Source organism: Vicia villosa, linkage group LG3 (assembly GCF_029867415.1).
Source record: "Vicia villosa cultivar HV-30 ecotype Madison, WI linkage group LG3, Vvil1.0, whole genome shotgun sequence".
In the NCBI taxonomy this organism is placed as follows: Eukaryota; Viridiplantae; Streptophyta; class Magnoliopsida; order Fabales; family Fabaceae; genus Vicia; species Vicia villosa.
The window spans coordinates 204,635,414-204,647,379 of NC_081182.1; the positions used below are offsets into that span (position 1 = coordinate 204,635,414).

General features: G+C 31.8%; 1 protein-coding gene across 1 annotated transcript; it reads left to right on the forward strand.

The window, feature by feature from the left end:
- The first annotated feature begins 636 nt into the window (after positions 1-636).
- On the forward strand, positions 637-1,396 carry LOC131657182 (dirigent protein 21-like). Its single transcript, XM_058926658.1, has one exon. It carries the CDS (start codon positions 638-640, stop codon positions 1,196-1,198), a length of 561 nt encoding a protein of 186 aa, XP_058782641.1. The 5' UTR covers position 637; the 3' UTR covers positions 1,199-1,396.
- The last annotated feature ends 10,570 nt before the right edge of the window (positions 1,397-11,966 follow it).

Below are 11,966 nucleotides of genomic sequence, written 5' to 3' on the forward strand. Positions count from 1 at the left end.
TAGCACATAAATGACACAACCCTTTGGAACCAAAACAAAAAGCGCTCAAATTTACTCCCTGAATTTGTCTTTCAAACTAAGGGCAGATACTGCACACATGCTGTTAACATCTTTATCTCACATGTTACATTTGCACAAAATACATTTTGTACTATCCATATTGTTTTACCTAATGCCCCAATAAAAAGAACAGCATGACTAATTATAAGTTAATCCTAATTAGTTAACTAAATATCATGTCAACACTAGTTATTAGTTTCTCAAATAAAAAATTACCCACGAGTCCCACGATGGAATTTTTTAACTTTTGATTGCCCATGGTTTTGTAGTAAACAGATATACAATAATACTACTAGACTACTTGGATTGCACAACTAGATCTATAGACTGTTGTTAATTGATTTAACACATGAATTGGTCCTAGGTTCATTCTGATATTTCATAAATGACATAACTTTTATGTTGATGCAAACAAAAATAAAAAATTGTCACATTAATTCAACTAATGATAATAATAGATTCTAGTGTATTATAATATTAATTTTTATTTGTACAATCCAAAACATATTTTAATATTAAATTCCTAAGAGTTCTATAAATAAAGTAGCTTTTAGCCTTTACACTCACCATCACAAGAATGACTACCATTTTTAGTTTCTTTATTCTTTTCACTTGTTACTTCATGAGTGTTCAAGGAAGAGTAATGTCTTCAGAAGAATCTCATATAATGCTACCCTCACAAAATCTACAAAGTTTAACCCATTTACACTTCTATTTCCATGACATCCTAGATGGTGAAAAAGCAACCACACTCAAAATTATCACCCCGCCTAGTGAATCATCTCATGGTCCTTTTGGAGCTACTTACATTATAGATAACCCTTTGACTAAGGAACAAAATCTAAGTTCAAAGCTTATTGGAAGAGCTCAAGGAACCTATGCTTTGGCTTCTCAACAAGGTGATTTTGCTTTTAAGATGGATATTAATTTTGTTTTTATAGAAGGTAGATACAAAGGGAGCACTCTTACCATGCTTGGAAGGAATGTAATTATGGATGAAGTTAGAGAAATGCCTATTGTTGGAGGAACTGGTGAGTTTAGGTTTGCAAGAGGGTATGCTTTGGCAAAGACTGTTTTGTATAATTCTACATCTGGAAATGCTATTGAGGAGTTTAATATTACAATTTTTCATTTCTAAATTTCTTGATTGTTTTGTGCATCAATAAACACACTTGTATCTTGTTGTAAGTATTGTGTGATGTAAAAATTATATTTACCAAGTGTTATTTTTTTAAGATGATGAGAACTTGAACACTCTTCATTGATTAAACTTTAATATTTCTTGGCCCTTGTGCCTCAAATACGATACAAACTTCGAGCCGAATTCTATTTGTAATTAGATGATACTCAATGATAAAACCATATTATTATACAATTATATATACAACTATCATATTAACTTTATATTAAATTACCATTTCAATTAATTCAAAATTATTGAGTTTGTAATCTGTCAATGTTATCAAACGAGACTTAAAGATAAAGTAACATTCATAATACATAACAAGCAATTTTTTTAACAATTTTTCATTTATATATATTTTAGGGTTAGATATTTTTACTTTTAATTCCATGTTAAAGAATCGTCTTTTAAAGTTAAAAATTTTAATTATTAGTCACTCATGCTAAAACCGTCGCTAACTCTATCGCTAAGTAATAAATCATCACTAAAAATTATCGTTAATTCAATAGTTATATTGTAAAAACCGTCGCTAAGTAATAGGAGGGATTACAAGTTAAAATTCATAACTTTAGAAGGACGATTCTTTAACGAAAAATTATTAGAGAGACGAAAAGTAAAAGTACCTAACTTTAAAGGGACTTTAAACATATTTAACTCATTTTTTATTACTTTTTTATCGACTTTCTATACTTAACACTTAAATAAGCTATCTTAATGTAACACTTAAATAATCTATCTTGGACATTAAGTGAAGCTATCACATGATATAGGTGGATCATACATTTTGGTCTAATGGCCTTTCTTAATGATGAAGAATGAGAACATGTCATGTTATTACTTAGTGATTAAGGAAAAATAATTTAAATATCCAACTAAGGTGTTCTAGTCACTCTTTCAAACAAAATTTTAGAATACTTAACTCTCTTGAAAATTCTTTTTTTTTTAATAATTTGATTTAATTGTTACATTGCATCATTTAAATCAAACTCACGTCATTTTAAGCATCTTCTCCATTTTGTAAAATAATTTCATCTTTAATAGTTTAATAAAATATCTGCAATTTGTTCTATAGTGGAACAATACTCAATAATCACTTCTTTCAAAGCTATCAACTCTCTTATCTTTTTTAATCGAATATTATTATGCTTTGACCGAATATTATTAATTGAATATTATTATACTCAATAATCACATCTTATTATGCTTCCACTCCAAACTTCTTCAAAAGTTCTTTTCTATGACATTCTTTACAGGACACCTATTTAAAATATAAACAACATTAGTTACAGCTTCTGCCCAAAGTTATTTAATCATTTGTTTGGCCTTCAACATGCATCTCAACATATTCATGATTTTTTTTATTCTTTTCTTTTAGAAACCTAATTTTGTTTAGATGTGTATCTAGTTATTAACTGATGCTCAATTCCATGTTATTCAAAAACATTTGTACCAGCAAGGTATTCTTTCCCTCGGCGTGTTCTTAGTACTTTGATTTTGCAACCTTTTGTTTCTCTACAAATGCCTTAAATGTCTTCAAGGAACCACAAGCTTTTGATTTCTGCTTTATAAAATATACCGAAGCTTTTCTACTAAAGTCATCAACAAAAGTTATAAAATACTCGCAGAAACCACACGTTGGTGCTTCAACTGAATACAAGTCAGAATGAACTATCTCTAATAGTTTCTTAGCTCTCCAAGACTTTCCAGTTGGAAATAAGTTTCTGTGCTTATTTTCCATTCAAAAAGTCTCACATACTCCACTTGGAATATTCACAACACGAAAATCAAAAACTTATTCTTTTCGTGATATGTAATTCGAGCCAAAAAAATGAACGTGGCCAAATCTCATGTGCCACAACCAATCATCATATGAAATAATAGAACACAAACAAGGTTCATGTTGAATTTTCAAAGGGAATGGGTGGTTCAATGTCATTCTTACCTTTATGATAAATCTACCATTTCTTTCAATCAACGCGCAGAAACCATTGTAAATCTACATGTTGTTACCTTTCTCTGATAGTTGTCTCATACTCCATAGATTTTGATGAAGACCAAGAGCATAGAAAACATCACCAATATTTTTTTATCCATCTTTCAACATGATAAAAACTCGACCTTTCCCTAAGATTGGAATATTTGATTTGTTTCCATATTTTACCACTGACTTTGTTGTTTCATCTAGAGAAGCTAATAACTCCCTTTTCCACATAAAAGATTACTACATCCAGTGTCCAAATACCAAATATTTTCTTCATTTGAAAATGTATTACTTGCCAAAAATAATTTTTTTGGATTTTCATAGTACTCGATGAAACACCCCGACTTTAGATAATTCTTTTTAATTTATTTATTTGATTTATTTGATTGAATAGGTGTGTGATTTAATTATGTTATTAATTATTCTATATTTTTTAGTTATTTCGGTGTTTTATGTGAATTGAGTATTTTAATAATTTAATAAATAATGAGAATATAGAGTTTTTTAGGGCAGAGAAATAAAATTGAATTTATTTGTATTATTAGAAATAATTAAGGGTATTTTGAATAATTAGTTGAATAAAATATTAATGATTATTTTATAGATATTATATATTTTAGTTTTTTATTACATAATTATTTAATTAAATTTGGTAAAATATTCTTTGTAGTTTCGTATGGTAAAATATTTTTTGAAGTTAAGAGACCAAAATGAACTCCGAGATTAACATACAGGACTAAAAAGAGTATTTTACTATTAAATTTTGGTTTAATAAAATGAAAGTGTTATTTTTAATCAAAAGCAGATGTTGGAGAGGGTGTGAGTGGGAGGGGTGTGGGAACCAATTCGGAGTTTAGGGTTAAATATATATTAACATAAGGGGGTCTTGGGAGTTTTACATGGAAAAATCAGAATTTTGGGAAAAAGGAAATCGTGATTTAGGATTTATCAAAGAATTGGAGCGATCGTGAGGAACATGAAGAAAATTGTCAAAGCTTCAAAATTTGAAGTAAGGGGGAATTGCTTTACCTATGGATGATTATAGGCATCCAAGATGGTGAGGGGTCCTTTAGCTCTCATCTGCGCCATTTTTCTTGTTCTGTAATTTCTCTATATTTACTTGTTTGTGGCCAAAGGGGGTTTGGAGAAAACCCATGTGGCTACCTATAGATGGGTTGTTATTGATGATATATGTATATATAAATATGATGTTGATATTGGTTGAACTCTCGTGGGATTTATCAATTATTTTGGATTGTGTTGATATTTATTATATGTTCAATGCTATTATACCCTTTTGGGGTTTTTGTGATGGTTTTGGCATTGTATGATTATCTGTGTTTTTAAGATAGATTAGGAATTGTATTTATGTGATATCTATGAGTTTTGTACAACCTCTGACTTTTTGATCTATTTTTTTCAAATTTATTGTAAAGTCAAAAAATATGAAAAGTCAAGAAATTGTGTTTTTATCAAAAATCGGGCAGGTTGGAAATCGGATGAAATCACCAAATTGGGCTGCGGGCGGTGGTCGAGGAGGAGGTTGAATGTAACACCCCAAATCTACCCCGTAGTTATAAGCAAAAATCAGAGTGCATTTAAAAATATTCATCAAACGATGGGATGTCACATTTCAACTTAAATCCATAAACAACTTGTATTTCATTTAACAAAGATACATAGCATTCGGAAACAAAACTTTATCCAACAACTTCCAATTTCAACTTATAAACATCTTTGAATTCAGCTTAAAACAAATGTCATCATGGAATACAACAATTAAATAATAACGACTAATTCCCCCGAGTTCTACGTATCAGAGAAATGGACACCAACTCGACTTGTCATAAAGCAACATAAAGACTTCACATCAATAACCTCGAACATCCACGACTAATCTTGAGTACCTGCCCATTTCCTATGATAGGGGAAATATCAGCAAAGGGGTGAGATATCTTACAATATAAAGGAATGCATGATAAATAATATAGGAGATATAGATCATACATAATTTCACCACTTCATACAACACTTATCATCTCATAACAATTTTCATCGCAAAACAACTCATCAATATAATACAACTTTCAAAAAAACGACAACAATGTCATTAATCAATTAAGACAACATATTCAATTTCACAATTATAATATCATCACGTCACAACAACATCTCATCATCTCAACAATCCAATGCAATTCAAATGCAATTCAAATGCGACTCAAACTTATGCATATGCATGTGGTACCATTTGGAGTAAAACTCCCAACTTAAACATTTGCCATTGGGCCAACTTAAACATTTGCCATTGGGCCAACTTAAACATTTGCCTTATAGGCCAACTTAAACAATGTCATGGATGCGACTCAATGAATGCACATCCACAAGTACAACTTAAACAACATAAGCAACATAAACAACTTAAACAACTTAAACAACTTAAACAACTTAAACAACATAACCACATCGGATAAACAACATCAACTTAATGCCAAGGTTCTATGGAAATAACCGTATCATAGTAAGTTACCACATCTCAATCACGTCATTACATCATATCAACATACAGCATTTATTCAAATTCATTCTTATCAATGCAATACAACTTATCAACATTGTCCATAGGGTCTACCACAACAACGATAAATTTATCATGTTACGGCAACAACAACAACTCAACATATTACAACAATTAGCATATAATCAGTCACACTCAATATGAATATCATATCACATATCATGCCAATAATATTATTATCAATCAACATCAATTCATATATTACATAGATACGATTCAAGTAACATGTTATCACTCAAATATAACCATACTCATAGTATTCACCAATTAAACATCTCATTATACATGTAGTAAACAATTGCCAATACCTTTGTGCAGATCCTCATCAATCTATTGCGGTATACCATATGAATAAATTAAACGTATCACATCAACACATGTTGTTCACATTTCATCAAGACATAACACATATTCATATACATACATGTTATTAAAACAAAAACATCATAATTAAGTCATCAAGTAATCACTCTCCACAAGAACATTCGAATAACACATATTAACAACAAACATCATATTACACAATTCAAGTAACGACATAACACAGTTAATTCAAGTTCTTAATGAAAGCATATTCATTGTTAATTCATCACAAGGCATCATTATCTCATCATAAGGGAAGTGCATATCATCATCTCAATAGAATTGTATCTTCATAAGAAAAACATACATCAAGTTATACCGCAACATGGTTACATCAATTCATAGCAAAGAGCATACTTCATATGTTAACACAACATAGTTCATCAGTTAATCCTAATAAACATAACAGGAGACTATATCATATGAATCATTTTATTGCATCATGGTATAGTTCATTGCATTAGCTTTCCAATGCTTCGAACGGCATATAAAACGGAGTTACGGATCAAAAGTTATACATATTTGAATTTTCCCAAAATCTGCCTTCAGTTCACGCCGCCACCCTACAGTCGCGCCGCGAAACACAAGTCAGTAGCCAACATTTCAAAACTGACTCAGTTCGTGCCGCCACCACATGTTCGCGCCGCGAACACAGGTCAGAAGCATTTTTCTGCACGAGTTCAGCTTAACCCCCTTCTCATCCCAACACCCAAATCCATATTCCAGCTCAAAATTGCACACGAAATTCACATACATATCATATATACAACTTATATGTACCACTAGATTCATCAAAACCTCATTAATCATGCAAATCTATGAATTTCACCCAAATCCCAAAAGTTAGGTTTTCACATTCTTTCCACCAAACATGCTATAATTCAAAACCCACACATAGAATCATGGTAAGAAGCATTATAACATATCATTTCCATCAATACATACAACATTACCCAATTGATTTCACTCAAAACTTAACAATTTCTAACTCACACATCCATGGAGAATAACATACAATCTAACCCACCATAAACATCATCATGCCAACCCTTAGAGAGTAAGAACCCCACCCTTACCTTATCAAAAGCTTCACTTTCTTCAATGGAGTTCTTCCTCTTCATGCCATAGCTTTCCTCTTTCTTTCCTTCTTTCTCTTCTTTCTCTTTTTTCTCCTCTTTTTCTTCTTTCTCCTCTTTCTCCAAATGAGAGTTACGTCTCTAAAACCCTAACTCTCTTACAATCCTTCTTTTCTTAATTGGGCTTAACCCACAATCCAATCTCTTTGTGTCATATTTCTTTCACTTAGGCCCAATTCATAATATTCCTCTAATTACTCAATTAAGCCAAATAACACACATAAATAAATAATCACATAACTTAACGATTATTATTTCCAATAATATTTCGCAACTACAATCGATCCATAACGTAAATAATACCAACTCGCAATTGTATTTCTTCGACTAATCCGACCATAAACTTAACTGCTCAAATCAACATATTAATCCAATTACGCCTTTAGAATAATACCGATAAATCCCGACTTCGACTAATTCCAACGAATAAATCCTTGATCAATTTAATTAAATAATTAATTAAATCCGGGGCGTTACATTGAAGCCACGCGGTGGCGGTGCCACATCGATTAGCGACGGTGGTCACTGGAGTTGGTACACGTTGTGATGGCGACGAGTGATGACCAGAGTCGCACCGCGATGGCGGTGGCCTGGTTCCGATAGAGCTAGTGGCAGTTGAGACCTTATAGTCGTGAGTCGGGTCTCGCGGGTCGGATTAAGCGATCTGCGAGCGTGTCAGGGCATTTTATAAAGTTTCGAGTTCGGGGGTCGCTTCGCTGATTTATGATCAATTTTAGTGTCAGTGACATTTTTGGGATTTTTGAGTAATTTTGAGTCAAACCGTCATTCGTTAGAGTTTAGTAGAGTTATCACTCTTAAAAAATTGCTAGTTGAAATTTTTCGACTACTTTTGGGTACTCGAAAGTAAATTTTGAGATTTAGGAATTAGTTTTAGGATGTTTAGAGTTCCTTTGAGAACTATGTGAGTTATATAACTAAATTGTTATAGTCTTTGATGGATCATGAGTATAAAATTAGACTTTCTTGAGATGTTTTGAGCATATTTGGTTGTTTTTCGAGTTATTGAGTAATAACACACCTTTACTCAATTATTTATAATTTTGATATATAATAATAATATTATTATTATTATTATTTAAAATGAATTATATTTTTTATTTAAGTAATTCAATGGAATTACAGTGAGGCCTGATAATTAGAAAATTTTATGGTTCAAGAGTGGAACATGTTTTGAGTATGATTTTTAATAAGGATACAACAATCACAATGCAAATGTATAATACAATATACTCCTCTTTCAAGATGCATGTGGTACCAATTTTTTGGATGTCAAAGTTATGTTACCGAATTATCCATGTCTTCGGTTCCTCTTTGAACCTTGTTCCTCTCTGAACATGAGACTGTCATTGGTTTCTCTCTAAACTGTGACATTGTTGGACTATTGTCTTACCTATCTCCAATATACACGAATTTCTAAACTTAACTCAAACTAATCACGTTAGATATCTAACGCAGTTGACGGAACCTCAAACGGACTTATAGAACTCAAGTTACACATAAAGCAGGGCGGTTAATCCCCTTCTATGTCTACCTGCAACTTTCTACATTTTTTTCTCCCTATTAAACATATTCAAAAACTCACCTATTTAGCCTATTTGAGTTCTAACAATCCCAATGCACACCGATGAACATAAGTATGACTCAAACATCACATATGTTATCGGTGTATAAAACACCAAGGATAATTTTCAAATAATAATAACATCAATTATTATTCTCACGCGATAATTTACAACAACAACAATCACAATAAAAATTTATAATTTAATATACTCCTCCTCCAAGATACATGGTGTACCAAGTTTTTAGATGTCAGAGTTATGTTACTGAATTATCCATGTCTTTGGTTCCTCTTTGAACCCGTTCCTCTCTAAACATGATACTTTCATTAGTTCCTTTCTGAACCGTGACATCATATTCAAACAACAATTAACATCATATTTCATAATCAACAACAAATAATATGTGTATCTCATACTTAGCAGGTTCCTCTCTAAACCCACAATTTGGTCAATGTAAGGTTAGCTCTGTAGTTCCTCTCTAAATTACTAAACTTGACAAATTATATAATTACAACTCAATAATTATATTATTATTCCCAAATACTCATCAACAGCGCAAAAATATATTCTTATTCATGTAATACCATCAACAGGGTAATAAAACAAATATTCACAAACATACCAACACAACTCTAAATAAGTCAAAGTTTTCTAATAGGAAATTCAAACTCTACTTGTATCATTCTCATTTAAGACTATGGTTACTTTATGTCTATACTTACTAATTTTATGATGATAATTTGTCTAAATTTCCAATAACACCTTAAATTGAGACCTTAGGAATAACTCACATGATGTTCTAAGAATAAATAAATGAGATATTGATTGAGATCCTTAAAAGTAATTATGATTATACTTTTATATGGATTTGTTTTTAACATGATTTGAGCATAAATTTTTAGATCGCTGAAGGTGAGAATAATCTGAGAATCAAAATCTTTATAACATGTGAACATGAGGGAGCCTAATAAATAGAACTACCACTACAAGTCAGTTTTGGGTTCGTGACGTTGTGTTCACCATCATAAATTGGATACATATTTTACTTTGATGAGGTTGGAAATAGATTAGCTCTGTAAGTGGTGCACCACAAACTGTGACTTACTCGTCCCAACGTATAAACGTCTAATTATATGTGCTCGTGTATGTGTGTGTTGTACTTGTTAAAAGTACAAAATGTGACAACCCTTTGTGTTGTAGGATTGTTAAAGTTTTTAGGGTTATTGTGGTTTTAGAGTAAGCTCATGAAAAGAGGTTAGAAACTTTGTATACTGGTGTTTACTGCTGAAATTGAATCTCTCCCCAACCTCAGGGTTGAGGTATTTATAGAAATTACTTGGATATATGGGCAATCTAACCCTTATTATTCAAGAGATCACAGATTCCCCTCTTTGACTCCATCTCTCGTATTGTTAGGGATAGGGACCCTAACTTTTAATAGAGGGTGGATGGTATAGGAAATGGGCGTCACAATAAAATGACAGACACTCATTCTAATAGATGGGCGACTAGGAAGATGGGAGGGGAGATATATTATGTCATATTTCCTTAGAGAACATTGTCATACCCCAAAATTTGCCCATACATTTTTCCTCATTCCAATTTAAATCAAGATGCAAAGTTCCAAGACACACTCTCCTATACAAGGCTCCAAAACTAGGGTTTGGCTCACTCAAAGGAAAATCAATGAATCAATGGCTCCAGACATTTCCAAACGGGCCCATATTTCTTTCCATCAAACCTCTATCATAAGCCCATGCACGCCCCAAGACAAGAATCCCTTTTATTTCTATTGTTTTATCATTTATTTTATGGTTTTTATTATTTTAAACCATAAATTAACCACATAAAATAATAAAAATAATTAGAGGTCTTGTCCTGCCTTGAGTCCAACCAAATATGATCACATAACCCAAATATTATCTTTCTTGATTTTTATTTGCTTTTTATTAATTTAAATGCAAATTAAATCAAATAATATCATAAGTTGGTAATAAAATGGTCATATATTTTTATTTTGATTGGTTAAGAATACAAATAAATCAATGAGGAGAAGCAGCAGCAAAACGTGGAAGGAGGTTCTTGAACCAAAAGAGAATGATTCCATTTGAAAAAATCTCAATCCAATATTCATTATCAAAACACATAATTTGATTTGATTTTCTTCAAGATTGCTAACCTAAAAATTGTCCTACATATAAATCTAATGTGGAACAGAAAAAAAAAAGGAGAGGTTCGTAAGGATTCTGCAGCCAGCAAAAGCCCTCGGCAAACTTCAAATTTTTCAAGAAGAAAGTTTTTTCGAATTTGAGTTTGCAGGGACTCTCACAGAATTCTGAGGCTCCAGAAACATTCTCTGAAGGTTGTTGAAGCTACTCCATCCGCTCCCAGATCGTGAAGCAGCAGGAACACCTCCTCCCAAACACGGTTTGCATATTTTTTTTATATGATCGAATTCCTTAAATCATGCACCACTAATTGATTTCGATTGCATATTCGTGTTATTCATGATGATTGCAGCATGTTTGATTAATTTAATTGGAGTTTTGGTTCAAATATACTCATCCGCCATTGTTAGGGTTCGGGTTCTCCAAAAAGGGGTTCTGGGTTATAAGCAATTTCAGGTCAAATTAATAGGTTCATTGGACTCGTGAGATGGTTTATATCCGATCTGGGTCGTTGTTCTGCATTTATCCATGTTATTTTTCAGGTTTTAATGGCAAAAGGGTAAGGCTACGCGCAAGAACCGTTGCCAAAGGTATCTGTATCTATAATATAAGAAAATTAATGGTTCTGGAAAACTCAATTTTAACCTTTCTTCTTTATCCTCCACCTCATTGATTTAGGGGCAAATTACGTCTAAAATTTACTTTTTGTGACTAAATTGTACTATTGGTTACAATTCAAATGTACTTACTTTTAATTGTTATAAATTGCAAAGGTATATGGTTTTAGTAGCTAAAGTAGGACAAAATGATAATTGATAAAGTACATGATTGATTACCCAAAGACTTTTTTGTTGCATTGCTGGAATCGAAGCCGTCTGATTTCTATTGCTATGCATTGTTTTTTAAAGAAATAT

Bases quoted from the DNA above. Each gene is read 5' to 3' on its own strand.
- LOC131657182 (XM_058926658.1), top strand. From the start codon at position 638: ATGACTACCATTTTTAGTTTCTTTATTCTTTTCACTTGTTACTTCATG.